The sequence below is a fragment of the Bemisia tabaci genome, chromosome 4 (genome assembly GCF_918797505.1).
Source record: "Bemisia tabaci chromosome 4, PGI_BMITA_v3".
Lineage (NCBI taxonomy): Eukaryota > Metazoa > Arthropoda > Insecta > Hemiptera > Aleyrodidae > Bemisia > Bemisia tabaci.
In genome coordinates, this window is record NC_092796.1 from 50,166,202 (window position 1) to 50,187,833 (window position 21,632).

The 21,632-nt window shown below is 39.0% G+C and overlaps 1 protein-coding gene across 14 annotated transcripts in view; it reads left to right on the forward strand.

Moving 5' to 3' along the window:
- Window positions 1–21,632, forward strand: part of LOC109042497 (adenylate cyclase type 5) — a 184,497-nt gene that overhangs the window by 95,717 nt on the left and 67,148 nt on the right. For 12 of the 14 annotated variants that reach the window (XM_072299996.1, XM_019059272.2, XM_072300001.1 and 9 more), the window contains 5 exons: window positions 9,681–9,747; window positions 11,850–11,959; window positions 15,650–15,823; window positions 17,519–17,698; window positions 18,472–18,672. In XM_072299996.1, coding sequence (XP_072156097.1) covers window positions 11,882–11,959; window positions 15,650–15,823; window positions 17,519–17,698; window positions 18,472–18,672 — 633 coding nt within the window. In that variant the 5' untranslated portion in view covers window positions 9,681–9,747; window positions 11,850–11,881. The remainder of the gene's footprint in view (window positions 1–9,680; window positions 9,748–11,849; window positions 11,960–15,649; window positions 15,824–17,518; window positions 17,699–18,471; window positions 18,673–21,632) is intronic. The other 2 variants (XM_072300004.1, XM_072300005.1) reach the window with 2 other exon arrangements.

Here is a 21,632-nt window from a genome sequence, read left to right on the forward strand (position 1 = left end):
TTAAAAAGTGTAATATTTTCAACTTAACTCATTGTGCTCTATGTCTTTGTGTTCATTTCAAGTTTTTTATTCAAAAGCCTAATTTAATTAAAATTGCTCTTAGATCATGAATGTGATGAATATTCCTGAGTCAACTCTGAGCTCTTAATTATTTCGTCCATTTTATTGATAGTGAGCTTCCCATGATAGTGTTGTCATATAAAAATACAGGAGAGAGTGTGCGTTCAGCTGAGAGCTTCGTAACGAATATTTTAAAAAACTTTCCCGAATAAACCAAAAAATATATACATTGTTCTTTTGTTTTATTTCAATTTCCTAACTTGCATTGCTTTTTTTTCATTTTTAAAAACAATCACAATCTCTTGCACGAATGATACCAGCAGCAGCTAACGATTTCTTTGGAGGCAATTCAAGGGCTGAATTGCAAGGGGTGTTATGCTGCGCAGCGTCACGGAGACCGGGCAAGTAAGCGTTATGGAAAAACTGGACGGAGATTTGCAAAAAAGAAAGGGAAAAAAGCTTGACTCGGAGCGATGGCTCTTTCATATTCAGCTGCCAATTATGGAGTTTTTGCATGTGTGAGAAAAATGCGATTTGACTATTGATTCTTGTGTAAAAGTTCGCAAGAAACACGACGGTGCCACTGGTTTTCCCTGAAATTAACTTATGTATTTGCTCCTATCTTTTGCATGGTGGGTTTGTCTTGATGTAGAGGTGGACTCTGAGGATAGCGTGGGATATTCTCTCCATTTTGGCCTCAACTTGAGAGCTCTTTTTGAGCTTGGGAGTTGATTTCAGAGAAAACCAGCGGCACCATCGTGTTTCTCGCAAAATGTTACATAAGAATCGATTGTCAAATCGCAAATTCCTCACACATGCAACATCTCCATTCAGAGTGTGATCCCGGCATGAGGCGAGCTGTCGGTACTCGATCTCGCTTTACAGGTACTCTAGAGAAAACTCATGCTCTTGTCAAAAATTGGATTGTTTGCGTCAACTTTGCAACCTTGGAATGAAGTTAAATTCCTTCGTCTGGGTAACGACTTTCATTCCCAACTTACGTGATTCGACCACGAAGACAGAATCCTGCGAAATCTCCTCAACGTTGGTCATGAAAGTTGAGATTTTTGTCCACTGCTCGACACGTTGCGGCGCACAGTGGATCGAGTCAGTCAGAGAGGTCTAACATGAAATTTTCAACTTAAACTGCATATTTTGATGTTTATTTCTTCACATTTTAAATTTCAAGGGGTAGCCGCGGAAGAAAACTTCACGAGACATCCAGTGAAACCAATTTTGGAACCTCAAAGTATGTGTAAAGGAGTTACGAGCTTTTAAAGTTTCCAAACTTTATCCGACCTCTCCTACATGATAACTTAGCCGAGCTTTTTTCCTTTCTTAATTGTATACCTCCGTCCGGTTTTTCCGTATAACGCTTACCTGCCCGGTCTCCGTGATGCTCTGACGCTGCGCTACGTATAATCCCTAGCAATGCAGCCCACGACTTTATTCCAAAAAAAACATTAACTGCTGTTGGAATCCGACCTCTCCTATCGACTTGATCCACTGTGCGGCGTGGCGTGGTGGCAAGAGCGTAATTTTAGGAGCCGATCAAGAAACGCCGACAACCTGGTCCGACCGAAAGGTTGGTGACGACTGACGGGGGGGGGGGGGGAGAGAGATTAGTGTCAATCGGCGACGAATCCTCATATAATGAATACAACGGGCCCGACTACCGTTGACACGCGAGAGCTTTACCGGCTACGGCCGACACGTGTCACTCGCGTCATCGGATCAGACGACTGTCCAAACGCCTCAAACGACCGCCGAATCTTGACCCCCTGCCCAGGTACCGCCCGATTGACAGCATCATCGATTCGCAGGCATTTGCACAATTATTAGCCCTTTCTGATTTAAGTCAGTGTTCCGGAATGGAGATGTTGCATGTGTGAGGGATTTGCGATTTGAGTGTTAATTCTTATGTAAAAGTTCGCGAGAAACACGATGGTGCCACTGGTTTTCTCTGAAATCTCCCAAGCTCAAAAAAAGCTCTCAAAGTGAGGCCAAAATGGAAGGGATATCCCACGCTGCCTGAGAGTCCACCTCTACATCAAAACAAACTCTCCATGCAAAGATAGGAAGCAAATACATTAGCAGGGTTGCCGTGTTTTCAGTTTTGGAGTCTCCAAATCTGGTGGCAGCCCTGTCAATGTATTTGCTCCCTATCTTTGCATGGAGAGTTTGTTTTGATGTACAGGTGGATTCTCGGGGTAGGGCGGGATAACCTCTCCATTTTGGCCTCACTTTGAGAGTTTTTCTTGAGCTTGGAAGATGATTTCAGAGAAAAGCAGTGGCACCATCGTGTTTCTCGCGAACTTTTACATAAGAAAGAAGAATCAAATTGCAAATCTCTCACACATGCAACATCTCCATTATATTAGCCCTCTCTGATTTAAGTCAGTGTTTCGGAATTCAACTTCAAAGGTGATAAACAATTGATAATCACCTCACGAATGGGCCGCGTTTAGCAGAAAGAACCTAAACTACATCAGCCATTGCCACATTTAACTTATGGCAATTTAATCTTTTACAAGAGAACTTTGGTGCAGATTTCTTTGAAAATGTTAAGGAATTTGCTTCGTACTATGCGGATAATTCACTGTTTGCACAAAAATCCGCACAACCGTTTTCATGTAAAAAATTAATTTTCAATTACATTTGGCAATTGCTGATGTGGCTTGGTTCCATTCTGCTTAACGTGGTCGAAAATTGCTGACCATCAATCCTCAATCCTTGCCCAGCTTTATCGTCTAATTGACAAGCTTATCGATACGTATAGAAATTTGCATAAATAGCCCTTCCAATGTAAATCAGTGTTTGGGTATTTAACTTCTGAGAAACTAACGTTTTTTTGGGAAAAGGATTGAGATGGCATCTCCTTGCAGGTACTCTTTTCTTCGGATGCAACAAGTACTGACACCTCCCATGCATTTCTGAGGAGAAGCAAAGGCAAAAATGCCTTCAATTTTGTACATGCCACACGCACATCCGCAGAACACGAATAGTTGCATGAAGGCGCTACAACCTACTCAGGTCCAGAAACTTCGCCAATCGAGATAAACTTTGACTGTGAGTGGCCATTCTATAATACTTAAGCGTCAGACAATACAACACGAGAAAAATAAAAATCGTTTTAGTCGATTTGTTCTGAATTTCAGAGCTCTGAAAACAAGTATCAAATCAATGAATTATAAATCTCACTACTCTAGAATGTACGATTTCAAACAGGTCGACTACCGCGGTGTCTTAATTTTGTCCTCATGTCTTCATTTTTAGGAAGTCCTTTTAAGGAATGATCAATTAAATTTTAGGCTATATATAATTTGGTCTCGTAGTTGCAAATGGTAATGTTCTCCCAGTATGTGCACTCTCTGAATAGAGTGCTATAAACTAACGAGTCCCGCGCATCTCTAAAAAGACGAGAAAAGCGAGAGTGCCTTCAATTATTGAATATGCAACATGCGCATCCGGGGAACACGAATAGTTGCATTTAAGTGAATCAAACATTCATGATGAGCGCATGCACAATTTCTAAGATATTAAGTTTCCGGTGGCAAACTTAAGCTACGTGCGATACTTATGAATACCGCAAATTCGATAGGATTCAGTTATCGATCCGTCGAAGGCATTAAATTTGTCAAAGTTATTATTTGTTAAGTTTATCTAAACCGACACTGAAAAAAAAAAAACACATTGGATCTAGAGTCCATAGAAAAACGCTGACTCCGCGAGTTTGAATATTACAGCCAAACACAGTGCGGATCCCGTGATAGCGCCTACATGACTGCAGGGATACTTCAAGCATTGCTCGTACAGTCATTCACCGACTGCAAGGATACTTCACGCATTGCGCGTATTGACCGTATGGTACGCGCCATGCGTGAAGTATTTTACCAGCCTTGTAGGCGCTGATACGCGTTATTCGCTGCTCGCACTGCGTTAGGTTCTATTATTCAAACTCGCGAAAGTCAGCGTTTTTCAGCTAATGATTTTGAAATGATTTTACATTATGTGCGTATTATTATCATTTAATTTGGTAAAAAATACGTACACTGGCAAAAAAACACATTCAATCTAGAGTTCAGACTCTTGAAAACATTGACAAGAAAAAATACTCTTGATTCAATCAGATTTTTGCTTAAATCAAAAGAAAATCCGCGCCGCTCAAATTAAAAGGCTTGGTTCTTGATTTAGGCAAAAATTCGATTGAATCAAGAGTATTTTTGCTTGCCGATGTTTATAAGAGTCTTGACTCTAGATTCGATGTGTTTTTTTTCCAGTGGAGGGAACAATCCACTTCGCACCATCAAAAAAAAAAAAAAAAAAGAAAACAGTCGTTATAGTAATACTTAAAATATTCGCTTTATGACTGAATTTTAATGACCGCACTATTTTTTTCATCGTTAAATTTTAAGGAAATTAGAACACAAAAAGTTAAACTCAAATATTTTTTGGGTCACCTTCTTTAAGCTGAAACCAAACATTTTGGATGAAATTCTTGTTCATGCCACCATTATCAGGTTAAAGTCTGAGAACTAAATATAACAAGGATGGAGCAGAAGGCAACTTTTACTGAATGCTTAGCTACCCGTCAAAGCAACTGCTGGGGTGTTGACGTTGGCGCTATCTCGCGCCGGAGCGGAGGTCTTATCGTGATTCACAGCCGAGGAAATATTTTAATTTTCGCGCATTAATCTCTGCTGCTTCAGTCAAAGTCACGCGTCAAAGCGACGACAATGAGGTGAAGGGAATCCCCGAACAAAATGATAATTAAAATGCCTCAATGTAGTCACCAAAAGTCAATATTTCTCCTTCTAAAGACGCGTTCCGATTACGAAAAGAGAAAAGAAACGAGAAAAAAGAAATATATTTAGATGGGGAAATAAATTAGAGAGGGGATTCATTCTATTGAAATGTAGGGTCCTCGGCATATTTTCCGATAAGGTCTTAATGATTGAACAACTGGATTGCTCTCACAGCTGCCATTTTCATCCACCACAATACTGCCATGCGAGAGAAACGTCGTTAGAATACTTGAATGTTGCCGAACAGCGAACGTTCTCTGACTAAGTATTTTTTTAAACAAATTATATTCATATCTAGGAGGCTCCGCCCCCTTGCTGCTACGTGGCCCAATCCCGGGGCTCTGCGCGCCCTCAAAGACCGCTTCGCGGCCAGCGAAATCGTCGAAATCGCCCATTGGCGGTTAGTGAGCAAAAAATTTTAATTGAATAACAAATCAATGTTTCGAAGGAAAATTTCCCGCCAAACAATATTCTCAATGACTTTCTCCGCACTCTGAATTTTAATTCCTTCTTTGGAATTCGAATTGGACCGTGCCACTCGCTCCTTCACCCCTCTATTAAGCGTCGTAAAAATGAATTTATCAGAATAGAGAGAAGGGGGAGGTGAGTTCCTTGAGGTGTCAAGATACTTTAGAATAAATTACGAAAAATGTTTCGTGAGAAATCAATCTGTAGAAATATACTGACCAGTCTCAAACAAAAATTATTCTTTTATCAAGAGAAGTAAAAGAACGTGGACAACGTCTGAAGATTTATACAGTCTTCTTCCATAGCAAAACAGAACGATTTAATTTTGTGTATTTTAACTATTGCAAATAACAAGGGAGCAAGGGACACACTTTTCCCCATATATTAGTTTGTTCTGTTATCTGTTTGGAGAACAATACATGGAAAAAGAGCAATGGTCTGTACAACAAATGGCGAAACATCAACGAATAACAAACAGAATAACGATGGACCGATCAAATGAGTGTGCCACACCGGAGGTTAAGGAGGGTGGCCGGGTTTCCCCTCTCAAGATTTGACTTTTTTAACGACTTAATTTTCGGAGCTTTTTGGAAGTTTTTTTGTGTTGCGTCTTTCCCGAGGTGAATTTTTCCAGTTAAAGTGAACTCACTCCGTTTGAGATTTAAGTGAATTAATGTCTCTGCGTTTGTAGGCATTCATTCGAATCAAGATATCAGAGAGCAATGACAAAAACAATTTCAACTGAATTTGTATAACGTACTTTGATGAAGAGCTTTAAAACGATGCTCCGGTCCCCGGAAAGCTATATAAAAAAGTAAGCTTTGCATAGCACTCCCTTTGGTCCCTTCCTCACTCTCATCTGGGTTAATCTCTGAGGGAGCACTGGAGCACTGAGCAGATGAGTCGAGTACCCGTCTCCCGCCTACTTTTCCGCCTGCTTCCAATTTCGTGGTCTCACTGGACTAATACTGTGGTGTCTCGCTTTGTTGTCTCGTTTCGCATTTATCAAATTATTTTTCTCTCGCTATCACGTCTACTACTTATCCGTGGCTCCCTTCCATGTTGTCTGAAATTAATCCGCATTCGTATTTTAGTTACACTGGAAAAAAAACGCATTGGATCTAGAGTCCAGACTCTTAAAAACATCGACAAAAAAAAGTATTATTGGTTCAATCAGAATCTTGCTTAAATAAAGAACCAAGCCTCTTAATTTAAGCGGATTTTGTTTTGATTCAAGCAAAAATCCGATTGAATCAAGAACAATTTTTCTTGTCAATGTTTTCAAGAGTCTGGACTCTAGATCCAATGTGTTTTTTTTCCAGTGTAATGAGATTGAATTGCCTCTTAATTTTCATCGGAGGTTAATCCGTGAAGTACATGAAGTTGTACCTGACGTTTGAGCTACAAACATACTACCTACAGGAAATTTGACCGTAAAAATGTGACTTACCAATATTTTTATCTGTACGGTATTTTTGGCCTACAAGAAATTTGACCTACAAAGGGATGAAATAGTGATGATTAAGTAACAATTTAGAACTGAAGAAGAAGGTGCGAGCCGTGTATTTTGTTCTTTTTTACGTTTGGTTTTCTTGGTGATCTGTATTTAAGTGCCCCTCAAGGGTGTTTTGTGTGTAGATCACTCGTAGGCCAAACTTCTTGTAGGTAAAAAATTTTGAAAAAAAATGCTTGACCTTCCATAAGGTTAAAATAGAGGATTTTGTTCAGTATGAAAAAATTCTGTCTCTAGTAGAGTTTTAAAGCGCTTGTTTATCTAGGAAAAAAATGCGAAAAACCTTTGTAATTTCGCCTGTTGGTCTTCTTTAGATTCATAGACAAATACATCCCAAATCATTGAAACATATTGGCGCCAGTCGGTTTTTTTTTCACTTGTTTTGGCAGTTTTTTCTTTCTTGATGGATCTCTTTCCAACCAATAGATTTAGTTATCAACTGAGCTTTTTCGTAATGTGTCCACTGAAAAAAAAATAACCGATTCGATTCGTAGGAAATTATTTTTTGAAGTTAATCCAAACACTTATAACTTTCCATCTTCGCCTCTCTTTACTTCGGCCTGGCCTGGGACACCTGGAGCTAATTTTGTAATCTGGACCCTATCCCAGAGTCCTAATCCTCAATAGGGTTGTAATCAACCCAACAGTTATTACTCCTTAGCTTTAGTATGAATTAAATTGTAAAATTCTTAATACCTTTGTAGTAGGCGAAATCTTGAATAAAACTTAAAAACAAGCAGTTCCAACGCCAAAGCGTTGGAGGGCGCTTCTTTAACACTGCGCATGCGAGGAACGTTTTCATACGGCCAAGCGAGAGTATTGCGGACGGACGATGTATAACAAATTGCCTACGTGAAGGTGGTCCGGCAGCAACATACCCGCCGCTAGTCTCTGGAAAACAATAGAAAATAGTAGTTGCGTACGTTGCCAGCGAGCGCGCTGCGAGCGCATCTGTTTCAATTACCTAGCATCGAGTCGGGCCTCTAACTTTCTATTCTCTCTGACATAACCTTAAACCTTCAACCCAGAGCCGCAAACAGCTGACGCTTGACGATGCTGCGCCGAGAAAATGAACCAATCACAAAATAGCACAGTAATACGTCACTAAAATGAAGAGATCACGTGACTGTTCGTGATTTTTTCGAATCAATCTGAAACTACAACCTCGAATATGAGGCATTTAAGCATAACGAAGCCCCAAAATAGTTTAACCAGGTAATACGGCCGTGCGAGATTGTTATGCTTAAAAGCAAAACATTTCACGAAAACTTTTACGAATACCAGATGCAGAAGAAAATCAAATTTTCCCGGGTGTACCAGAATGGCGTCATTACCCATAAGGCAAAACGGTATGTAGTATAGTACATGTTACTACATCGGGGGAGTCGAACGGCTGGAAAGGGCGCATCTGGTACCCAGAAGCGCCCAAAAAATATTCAAACCTATGAGTCTTTAAATATACTAGTGCTGAATTTAGTCAACAGTGGTTCGTGAACGAGTAGCGCCAGTACATTTTTCCACGGCAATGCGCCTGAATTTGTGAATGGAAAGTAGATATTTCGTTGCCTCTCTGAAATTTGGGCGTATCTCAATATTCAAATGAGCCCTGTGTTACATATGAATCCGTGCTCTCTGAGGCTCATGTGGACATTTAGACAAGCCGCGCCATTAAGTCAGAGGAGTAACGATTTGCGGTATGCATTAACTCCTGAGTGCATCACGCTTCCTTAACCTGTTCAATCTGACAAAACAAGAAGTCTACCACTCCAGCTCATGAAGCACCGGTGGAACTTAGTCTTCTTTCAAATGTCGCTTCCGGAAAATTCGTTTTAGGGCAGAGACAAATAATCTAGAATTGCATTAATTTCACCCAATGCTATTTTTCTTTTTAGTTTTGGTTTTGAAGTATATAGCTATTTTTCTGATAAAATGAAAGCTCCACACGTCTGTCCATAACATTAGGGCTTAGGAAATTGACTCTAATTAAAAGCCTGACTTTTCACAATCGAATTGTATATTTTAGCTGATTGATTATATTATACTTCGACTCAATTGAATCAGTGAGAACGAAAACACACCAACTTGGTAACTCGAAAATGCTCGATTTGCATTAAAGACAGTTAATTTACTTAAAGATCATTGCAAGTAGCGCATCTGTTCCAACTTGGACCTCAAAAGTGTCCTGTAGGTCTAAAAACTAAAATCGAAATTTCCGAAAAAATACCAGCAATGGACCAGAGACAATGCACGAGTTAAAGGATTCTGATACATGTTTCTTAACCAAAATTTTACGTAAAATACGACTCGCGCAACGAAAATCACTAAAATCAACTCCTAACGGAGATATTAACGTTTTTATTTCACATTGGTTACGAGGAATTTGAACTGCCCGCTCACAAGAAACTCAAAACTCTACGTGAGTCAAATCGTGCACTACAATGGTTTCAGCAAGCTGCTCAATCGAGCAATGTTCATTTCCCACCATGTGCTTTTCAAACGATAAGCAATTTGCTATAGCTGAGCCAAAGCGTCAAGATTGAGGTTGCCAGATTTTTATATCGCAGAGACTGTCATGATAAACGTTTAGCGCGCCATGTGAATCACGTAGAGTATTGAGTTTTCATGAGCGGGTGGTTTGAATTCACGCGTCAAGAATCATTAAATATCTTCGCAAGGAGTTGATTCGGTAATTTTCGTTGTGCGTATCGTGTTCTTCGTGAAATTTGGACAAGACACATGTATCAGAATGCTGAAATTCGTACCTTGTCTAGTGGTCCATTACTAAATACGTTCCGACGTTTCCAACTGAATCCCTTTGTTTTGTCTGTTTGCAGATGGATTCATCTCATCTAGTCGGAGCCATGAATCCAGCTAACATTTCGTTCATACTTCCATTTAGTTGTAAGTATTATTACATTATTATCCGTAATGCTTTTTACTCCTTAATTCGAGAATGATAATTTATGAGAGGGAGATGCTCTTTCTGCGTTTTTTCCGAGTGCTGACATAAAATCAGAGGTGCGCTATTCATCAAACAACAAGACGTGGAGTAGAGTCAAAACGACAAGGCGCGGCGCACAGTGGATCGAGCCAATCTCTGATGGTTGGATATGAGATTTTTGACTAAAACTGCAAATTTTGATGTTTATTTCGTCACATTTTAAATTTCAAGGGGTGTTTGTAGAAGAGAATTTCACTAGGAAACCAATAGAACCACTTTTAGAGCCTCAAAGTTTTGTATGAATGGAGTTTTAAGCTTTTAAAATTTCCAAATTTTGTCCAACCTTTCCTATTGACTCGATCCACCGTGCGGTGGGTTCGTGTAAGTACGGCTTGGTTGACGAGGGGTCGAGCCAGATTTTGAACCCCCTTCACCCCCTTGTAGGGTCTTTTACAGGTATGAGTCATTCAGAACAAGATGAGTTCCGAGCGTGGGTCTACATCTTGCACCGATGAGTTTCAGAGATGAAAATGAAACCTTCCATCCTCCCCACTTTGAAAGGCTTTGGACGTTTGGAAAGGCGTTTGGATTTTCCGTAAAATTACACCCTTTCGCGCGACAGAGGTATCGCATAATTTTCTATCCTCCGCGTGAAGGAGGTTTTTTTAGAGGTGCTGCGAAATCTTCTTAGCTCCTTGATCCACCGCAATCCTTTGGCGGAGACTTTTCCTTAAAGGTGGAAAAAGAGCAAAGCGTGGTGTAAAACTCAAATCATGCACTGCACACATGTATGGCGGAATAACCTACTTGTCCGGATGAAGTGCAAAAGATCTTCATTTCTCTTTGAGGTTTTCATGAGCCGTTTTTAACACCCATTGCTTCAAAATTTCTTCTTTCATATTTAATTATTTTTTTCTCTCTAATGCTGAAACATTTTTCACATTCTGAAAAAATGAGTAGATATCCAACTTTCATCAAAATTCAGAAAAACAATGGTTTACTTTACAAAAAAGGAAAAAAAAAGAAGGCCGCGTGGGCACCTATGAAATGAAATTTGGACACGCTCTTGTAGTCTGGCGGTTTTACACTAAAAAACCCTGTAAATGACTATATTTGCATAATGGGCCTGTTGCAAACTTTTGCTATATCAAAACTAAAATTTGTTTTTTATAGATAATGCCTCAAAAATCACGATGAGCGCATTGGCAAAGTCTGAAATGCACTCATAACTTCACAATCTGCGTAAGAAATTTGCGGTTTTTTGAGCTTCCCGCTTCAAAAACGATACTACGGCACAGGTGAACATTTTGTTAGAGGAGGCGTTCCATCGTTGGCAATATTCATCATGGCCGACGCCAATTCGCCAAAACACGTATGATGAGACGAGCTAACACCTGAGCAGCATTAGACCAGATAACAATCGGCGTGTTTACGTTCATATTTTCCTCGCCCGCCTTGATTGACCCTGAACTCACCTCGAATTACGCGCGGAACTGCGGAAGCGTCGGCCATGATGAACATTGCCGACGATGGAACGACTCCTCTAACAAAATGTTCACCTGTGCCGTAGTATCGTTTTTGAAGCGGGAAGCTCAAAAAAACGCAAATTTCTTACGCAGATTGTGAAGTTATGAGTGCATTTCAGACTTTGCCGATGCGCCCATTGTGATTTTTGAGGCATCATCTGTAGGAAACAACTCTTATATTTGCTCTAGCAAAAGTTTGCAACAGGCCCATTGCAGCATAAACATGAATTTAAAGACTTAAAGCAGCTGAAAGTTCGTTTCAGTAGACTTCATCAACGCAGCTTGAATCAACCTATTTTTTATATACATTTTTCTTTTCAGATTTATTCTGACCGAGACTTTTTTATTCGCAAAACGTTATCAGCATGAAGTCATCGTCATAGTTGGAGGAGATATAAATGTTAAATGTAAAAACAGAGATTTTCGATGTATAGGTGTTTTCTAAGAGAGAATGACATTCAGTGTGTGTTCGTTACAAAATTTTCATCTTTTATCTTTCTTTGTTTGGGCCCTCATTGATATGTTTTCATCTGAAGGTTAACTGGGATGAGGCCGTAAGTTTCCCAAAATGACGAGCCAAGACTTTCCGCTCTTCAAAAAAGACTGGAAGAGGCTCAGTCTTCGCAATCCGAAGAAACCGGAAAATGTGAGTGATAACTTGAAAGGTGTGAAACTGCATCCTTGAACGTTTTAAAAATATTAATTTACTTTCTTTTTGAAGATCAACATTTCAGTTATTCACAAATCGTTCATTGTTTTCGCACACATTTTTGTTTAGTCTTGTATGTATTTAATGTATTTATAAAATGAGAGCACCTATTGTTACATGCCCGGTTCTAATTTTTATAAGTTTTTCCTCTTCTATGTACGTAGTGATTTCTTCTCAACCCATGCCCTTGGTCTTTTTTGCTTCTTTTAGAAATCGCATGATGCTTTGCTTTAAGCTTTCAGTGTTAATTTCTTCAACAAGTTTAATGGTCAAAATAATGGTATCTCCAAACTCATGACTCATTGCATGACCCATTTTCAGAATTTCGTCTGTTTCAAGTTGGCTAATTTTTGTCAAAAATAGTAACTTTTAAGATACCAAATTCACGCCTTAATTTTGCGAAAACTTAAAAGTAAAAATGTTGTACCACAAAGGTATAGCAAAGAGTCATCATTAAAATGTACCTTCACTGTAGCTAAAAATTATATAATCGCATAGTTTGCTTTGAATGGGCTTTTATGGGCTCAAATTTGTTTTCTCTGTGCTTGTACTCGTATTGGCAACATTCCACGCTTTAATCAATTTTGGACACATTATTCATGCGCTATAAATTCTCACTTCTGAATATGTATCCATTCTTTCGGACAAGTTGGATATTTCCTAGTGAATAGTAATTAAACCATCGTATTTTGTTCAAACATAAAAAATCTATCTAAAATTAAAATTATATTAGGTAGGTCATTATCAAACCTACTGTTGAAGCTGCAAGTATAATGGAAACTGTCAACTGTATAACAAACTAATTACTACAATAATCCCAGAAATCTTACCGAATTTCTGTGAAGGGAATTTTTAAATTACCTATTACTTTGTTTTCTGTGAGTGCCATGATTTGACTTTTAAACGTATATCTAGGCATCTAAGTGGCAGTTATTTATGTATTTACGAATGTCCCAGCGTAATAATTATTAATATTTTTCACGAGGAGATTTCTAAGCAAACTACCGCTCAAAAGTATTGTTTCTTTTGAATTTCCACTGGATTTGCATTCTACGGTGTGTAAAATACAGGTCATCAAGTAAAGTAAGGCATAATTTAGTATTTAATGACTTTAAGCACTGGGTTACATGACCTGTTCTTTCACCACGTTTCGGCCCGACGGGAACTACCGGGCTAATCCCCGTTATCCCGTTACGTAATGTGGTCTCAGACACCATAAAAAATCTCCTTTGAAGAACTCCATTTTACAGTTATCACTGAGCAGTAGTCTGAATGAGCTGTGCTCAGAGCCTATTCACCATATACCTATATATTATCAATGTAAATATTTTTTCCTCCTTATTTAAGTCTAAGAGTCAATCACGCGCTTCTCAACCTCAGTTTTTATGTTTGCTATGAATATACGATGCAATTTGCATCATGCAAATGTGGTCAAAAAATTGAAAGGATGAAATTCTAGATTTTAAGCTACACTCAAAAGGTGAATGAAATCAGGAAAATGATTAAACACTGCCCCACTGCATGACGTTTGAGAAACCGTGACTTTTTGCGGCAAAGGAGTGTTAAAACACTATACCTGAGTTCTCTCGCGTTTATTTCAGAATTTTGCATGATTATCATTCTTTTTTTTTCGTGTGAATTTAGAGGAGGAGTAAAGTCGTCCTAATATCCAGGTCAAATGGACGTATTTATGCCAAAATGAACTGTGTGCATAGGCTTTACGTGTAACATAGTTCCTTTTAGCATATATAAAATACGTTCAGATAGTCTTCCAGATCAGTGTCATCGCGGATTTTTTTGAAAGTTATCTACCGTGACCGTGCTCAGGTTTTTTTTTTTTTTGTTTTCCCCCTTTTTTTGCACCTCCTCGCTATTTTTGTTTTATTTACTTAATTATTGTTTTATTCACTTAATGATAATTTATGTTTTCGTATTAACTTGATGACGCGTGAAAATAATGTGAGGTTGCCAGTTGGTGAGTCGGTTGATCTCTCATACTTAGGATCCGTTTTTACAGTACTCTCTGGTGGTTTGCGACGCCTACGCGCCTCGTGACATGAGCAAGCGCTCCCTCATTTCTTGATTATCCATGTGTGACCACTTTTTTCTTAATGTGTGTCTCCTAAATATCCTCCTATGAAGGACTGAGAAGGTAATTTAAAATGTATTTAAAAAAAAAAAAAAAAAAAAAACGATAAAAACGTGGGAGGGGTGAGCCTTAATTTCGAGATTTCTCAAAATAAATTTGTTATGGAACGCGTTCTGGTATAAATATAATTTTCATCTTAAAGAGATTTTATTTTAAAACAACTTTGCCGAGGCGCACCTAGTTGGGTTTATCTTGAGTCAGCCTTACTGCATTTTACTTTACCTCTTTCCCTCTCATGTTTAAGTTTTTCAAACAGGATACCAAGTAACACGATACCTTAAAACTCCGCACGTAAAATCTTCTTCTGGATTATCAAGAATACGCCTACGAAACTTCATAATAATAGTGTTGATTAGAGTTCCTTTCTAGAGCGAGTTGAAACAACGTGGCCCATGGATGTCACAAACAGGAATAAAGATTACACAAATCGGACGTTCTTTGTAATCTTTGATCGACCTGCCACTCCCGAATTCCTGTCTCTGTTCCATCTCTCATTTCATTTGTTTCTTGCCGTACCACCAATTATCCGGTCCATTCCACTGTATAATCTTTGCAATCGGTGTAAATATGATCTTTATTCACGTTTGTGACACTTTGAAGGCCTAAAATGCGGGAACCAATCAGAAGTGGATTCGCATTGTCTTCACTCTCAGCATAGACGCATTTAGTGGTGACGTCATGGAACGACACTGTCGTCTCGATAACTCGAAAGTCGTAACGTGCCTCCAACAAACAAGCATTACCTCCAAAATGAACAATTGACGAAGGAATGCTACAACTAGCCTGAAACCAAACAATTAATACATGGCACTTTAAAATCATGAAAGCAAGTCATTTAACAAAACGTTTGAGATCACATTCACAAGAATTGATTGTATAATAAGCTCATAACATTATACATAGTTATCAAGCGAATTACCCCACCCTCCTGCCTATATCGCGCAGATTCCTCTACGTTCGTTTGTTGAGGCACGTTTCGACTTTCAAGGTATTTAAATTATATCGGGATGTGACGTCACACTTAAATGCGTCTATAAAGGGACTCCAGTGTTGATGAGTTTTCTACTGGAAAAAAAAAAATTATCAATAAATATTTTCATTCCAACATACATTTTGCATACATTTACAACATACATACGTACGGCTCTTTACGCTATGACGGGATTATCACTGGAAAAATACCACATTGGATCTAGAGTCCAGACTCTTAAAAACATCGACCAAAAAAAAATACTCTTGATTCAATCAGATTTAAGCTTAAATCAAGAACCAAGCCTCTTAATTTGAGCGGATTCCCTTTTTATTTAAGCAAAAATCTGATTGAATCAAGAGTATTTTTTCTTGTCAATGTTTTCAAGAGCTTGGACTCTAGATCCAATGTGTTTTTTTCCCCAGTGATTGATGAAGTAGGTGTTTTTAGGAGGATAAAAGTTGAATTTCTAATGACATTGGTTTTGTGTTCCTGGTTGTGGGTGCAGGCGAGGACTCAAGGCGGTTGGTTGCGACGAGCCGAGAGTCTGCGGCGCGCGTCCGTCGTGCTGGAGGTGCCTCTCGACTCTCAGGAGCCCAGGAGCAACTGGGAAGTTTTGGACCGTCTCAAAAATACCTCCACCAACCCTCTCAAGTCTCCTCAAACTTCCAGTCTTCTCAATGTAATACAATATTACACATCTCATTCTATTTCCTACCTGCTTTTTATGCTGATAAAAAAAGGGAAAGAAGAAGAAAAAAAACCTAGAATCGCTACAAAGATTTGAAAAGAATGAAAAGTTCCAAAAATGTAAATATCTGGAAACTATACAATAGAGAGGGATTAAAACATGAGTGTGCAACGCTAAAAAAATGTAAAATACTGGCAAAGCGTTGTTACCGGCGCATCTCATCTTATTCAATTTTCTATCGCTGGAGCAACAAAGAGAAACAGTTCCGCTTTTTATGCTGATACAAAAAATTCCACTGAGGATTCCTACGAGGGTTATGGAAAAAATGAAAGGTTCCAAAAATGCATGGGGAAACCTGGAAAATATACAACAGACAAAGATTGAAGCATGGGTAAATAAGGCTAAACAAAATTTTAAAATATGAAAAAAGCATTACGTTGTTACCGGCTCATTTTCAGCTGTAAAAAACGAAAAAAAATTAAAGGCGACCTGACTCCCGACGTTATTACGTAACCACTTGTCTGGGCGTCAACGTCTGGACTCAATAATTATTTTAATCCATTTCTTCGTTTTTGCAGCTGAAAATGAAACGGTACGGCTCAAAACGTTCTGCCTTTTTAGTGTTTTAAATTTTTCAAGCCTTGTCCACCCATATTATAACGCCTAGTTCACTAATTACTTCACACGACCAGTGTGTAATTTTAAAAGTCGAAAATTAAAAAAAAAAATTATACGATGTACGAGTTTCTCTGCCAGGGAGCTCTCAACGCTAGAAATCGTTCATCACCGCCCGCCGGGAGCGCCTCGGCGTGCTGCCAACGCGAAACGCGCACTGACGCCTACAAACCTAAGGGGATACTTCACGCATTGCGTAATGCTTGAAGTATCCCCTTAGGTTTGTAGGCGCCAACATCACGCATTGCGTATTGCTTGAAGTATCCCCTTAGGTTTGTAGGCGCCAATGTGCATTTCAAGCTGGCAGCACGCCGCGCCGCGCCGTAGTGTGCCATAAACTTGCCCACAATTAATAGGTCAGGGTGTTAAGATCCTGGCAATTTGACATCAAATTCGAAATTAGCGACTCCAAAAACGTCAGTAACGATACTTTCATGATCTTTCAGTCATTATCCGATTTATTTCTTCCTATTCTTGAATTTTGGACCATAGTGCGCCGCGGGCGGGCGGTGGCTCATGAATTTCTTTTTTGTGCTCAATCGATATTTTAATCTCTTTTTATTGTATTCGTATTTTGCGGGCTATTTTTTTGCGTGCTTAATAGTTATCCTTGTGGAAAGTATAGCGGTTTGAATTCGAGTATTTGCTACCAAGCAAATGGCTGTCTCTTCGAGTCACGACTCCTTTGCAATCGAAAAATACTAAAAATGAAGAAATGAAACTTCAAAAAAAAAAAAAATCACCAGTATTTATAACGGAGACGCACCTCTTACAAAATCGAGTTTTACTAGCAATAATTACTTAATTTTTTCCGACGCTTATTGTTAGACCATATAAAATTCTGAAAGACATAGTTTTTCAAGAGTGATGATACTCTACATAATAATATAACCACTAAAAGTTAGCAAAGTGTCATTTAGGCCTATGAGTATAATGAATGTTTCCAATTTTTACAATTATAAAGGTTTAGCTTAAAGCAGTTCCTTGTAGATTTTCTGATCTTTTTGCCAGAAGTTTAAGAGTCAATCGAGCTGGCTCCGCAGAGCCGACAGCTTGAGGCGAGCATCGGCCGTGCTGGAAACGATGCCTTTGGATGTGCAGGAGCGCAAAACCAACTGGGAGGTCATCGAACATTTTAAACAAAACCCTCATCCCAACCTGCGCTCTGCACAAAATTCTAGTTTATTAGTGGTGAGTATTCTGTCAAGATAAAAAGTTTCATCCACTACTTTCTTTAATTGAAGTAACATGTGACGCTAGATTTCCTTCTTTTTGAGTCATCTTCAATAAATGACAGTATAATAGATTGAAATGCACGTACAAGTCGAGCTCAGCTCAGTGTCTTGACAAAGTTTCCCGCATAGGCGGATCTAGACACCTTAGACGGAGATAGGGAAAAAAGATCCCGGAAAATTTTCGAAATTTTGAAGCACCTTATATGCAATTTAAGTCAATTTTGTCATGGATAATTAGCAAATATAAGTTTCCTACTATATTCTACCTTTATTCTACCTGCTTTTCACTCTTGATCTTTCACACTTTCCTCTTGGATCCGCAAAACAATTTCAAAGGATAGTTGGGCAAGAGCAAAGAAGAATCATACATGAAATTTTGTGGCATGATGTTGATGAGTTATCACACAAAAAAGTGGAATTGGACCAATTGGAAAAAGCAGAAAGGGACGAAGCCACGTTAGTTTTTGCCAACCGCAAATTGGGCATTTTTTTTTTACAACGGAACGTTTGCGATTCCTTCAAACTTTCAAGATATTTGCTTCGCAAGCAGAAAATCCACTGAAATTAGCACAAAAATCCACCGTTTTCGTGTAAAAAATTAAATTGTCCGAGTAAATTTGGGAATAGTTGATGCGGCTAGGTCCCTTTCTATTAAACGCGGCCCAGTTATTAAACTCTCTTTTGTTCAACCGTTTTCTCATGATTCTCGTCTTGTTTGCGCTGGTTTAGAGTCGCGATGGAAGTTGTTCGCGGGACGAAACGAACACGGAGACGGATTCGCCGAACGAGGCGAACGGGGCAGGGCCGCAGGACTCGTTGCTCATCAACACGAAGAACGGCCGCGCCAAATCGGTGCTCCTCCACCGAGACTCCTTCTGGCGGAAGCTCCGCAACAGGCTCTCCATGTCTCAGGGATTCAAAAATTTACAAGTAAGTACGACTGCCGTATCTCTTTAGTATTCACCTAATGCGCCACCGGCCGCACTTGGATCGCATTTAAGAAAAATGAGCCAGCGCGATTCCAGTTGTTGGAACTACAAAATTAAATTTTGAGCAACTCAACACTTTGACAACGTAACTGGAATCGGTTCTTAATTCTCGGCCGATATTTCCACTCTCTTCTTCTCCATGTGATCTTTGACGTTGAATAATTTGATGAATTTGGAACGCATCACTAGTCTTGTGAAAATATGTATGTAGTATAAAGTCGCTTTATAGCGCTCTTTGGCGCTCTGCGACCTAGCCGCCAAAGTCCCAAAGTGAAAATATTACTTTTTCATAATCATCTAAGCAATCTCTCAAAGTAGCAAATAAATTCGGCTCTCCAACAACAAAAAAAAAAATGTTTTAAAGGAAAATAATTGTGCAAGTTTTAATTTTGTACATACAGGGTTATTCAAAAGTCACGCACCACTGGCCGTGACTTTAATTCTAATTTTGATATCGATTTGCGGTTTAAGTCGTTTTCCCTCATATCGAGGGGGGAAACTCTTTTAGGTACTTTCCAGTTTTTGATCCCCTCGGGGGGAGAGGGCGGGGGGCAACTCAAAAATTTCAAATGGCAGTTCCCCTCATGGCCGGTGGTGCGTGACTTTTGAATAACCCTGTATATTAGGTATTTTTAAAAGAGTAGAAGTCGCACGCTTTTGAGAACATCGCGTATTCGCGCTGGTTCCTTTTTGCTAAATGCGATCCACTCATGAAACTAATCATTTTAATAAGTTTTCTCATTAAAATGCACGCTAAACATGCTGCCCTGTTAATGTCCTGGACACACGTGCAAAGTACTCGACCGGGGGTGACTACCGCCACTCTTGATATAAAGCTCATAAAAGATGGCTGTTTAGTCAAGTGTTGCGCATCGATGTCGCAGGGGACAGCCATCCTTTGGAGGTAATCGACGGCAGCACTTGCCTAAATACCTCTTTGGAGCTTCTTTTTGAACATGTGCCCAGGGCTGATGTAAAGAACGTCGGCCTTTATCTCCTGAGATAATTGAAGGTATCGGCCGATATTCATTAAAGTACTGTTTCCAGTTCGTAAAATAGATCGAAATTTTGTCTTACCGGGAAAATCACACTTATTCTGATATCTGACTTTCGGCTGAAATAGACAGAAACTGACCGTATCGAAGTCCGGCAACGCTATGCCTTGATAATTATTCATGATAGTTTCGAAGCTCTCATTACATTTTCATTTTATCAGAGCGGTAATTTTGGAAAATTCCAAAACTTCAGGAAGGATCTCGTGTTCCATCAAACTCAAAACTTCAAAGAGGCTCATTGATTATCCCAACTTGCATCGTTGGCCATTAAAAGAGCTGGAAGTGAGCGCCTTTGAAGCCCTCAGTTTGAACGTGGAGATCATCAGCCGTCGATGACAAAGAAGTGATTTTCACTTCCTCAAATTCAAACTTTCGCTGTCAGAAAATCGAATCAAACTGGGCTTTAAACTAATTTATACGTATTTTTTTTAGCAAATACTTTTCTCGATGTGAATTTTTCTCGCAAATTTAAAGGTATCGTGAATTAAGAGAAGGAAGGAATTTTGAAGAACTCACCACTAGTTATTTTCTAAATGATAAACTCGTCTTAAATGATTGATATTTAAGTGATGTTTTATTAGAACAGCACTTAAATATTATTAAATATATTCTTCTATACATTATATTGCAACATTACATACACGTTACATTAATAATCTAGAACCTGCATCTCTCATTCAGATGCGATCAGGCAATTCTAAGTGAGTAAACGGAAGTATTTTCTATCACTTTTCCCATTTTATGAACTCTCCATTAAACACGGACGCAAAACAATAATGCAGAGGAAAGGTGCAAAAGGGAAACTAATAAAACGTACATATTGTGCGCAAATATTTCGCGAAACAGAAGAGTTAATTCAAATGGAACGTTGAAAAAGACGTGTAATCAACGCCAATCAACGTATCAAAAACAGGCACAAGGTGAGAGGAGTTCTAAATGCATTGATGTCAAACTTTAAAATCAACACTCGAAAACCAATACCCCCATTTACTTCAAGATTTTCAGTTTTAAAATTTTTTCAACTAAAAATTCAATAATTATGAGCCTATACAATTTAGTATGGCCATTGTGAACGTTACCGATTCGAGTCCATTGGAAGATTTACGTATGTTTCCCTGCCAGAAATATAAGTATCGTATTCATTCAGGAAGAATTTGTCAACTTCAACGGTCGCGCCTCCGAAAATGGACCGAGTTCAGGTGGGTATTTCAGGCTCATTTATAATGAAGTTTTTGGGAGAGGAATAAAGCTCAACGCAAAGGTACACAAAGGGCCTCAGCGTTGGTTGGCTCGTCAAGTATATCTGAGCCGCCTCCGCGCTTGTCAGGAAAGCTTTGGTGCGAGAAACAGAGCTTTTGTTGAAACTTTTTTATGCGTTTCAGTACTTCTACTTTTGCCTAATTTCATTGAATATTACTGGAATGTCAGATCCCAAATCGAGAAATATTGTGTGTTTGTTTCTAATTCAAATTGGCAATGCTTTTGATTGGTTAAATTTTAAATGATGGTATCTTCATGCTTTTCCACTTGTTTTTTTTCCTCTTCTTTTTCCTTTCTTTTATTTCGATGAAATATGCCAAATTTCCTCTCAAAAGCTCAACATCACACCAGCCAGCCCGAGCTTTTAATGTTTTTGGGATTTTATTTCCTGGAGGTCACATGTCCTTCAGCATGGCGTTTGAACTTTAAATCCTCTTCGTTTTTAGGAATGCGTTTCGGTATGACCATGCACCATTTTCGAGATTAAGTCTTAACAAAAATGATAAACTCACGTAGAATTTTTGTGGCTTGATGATGGTTTGAAATACAATCAGGCCCGTTCACCTTTCTTTTTTTTCCTTTGCAT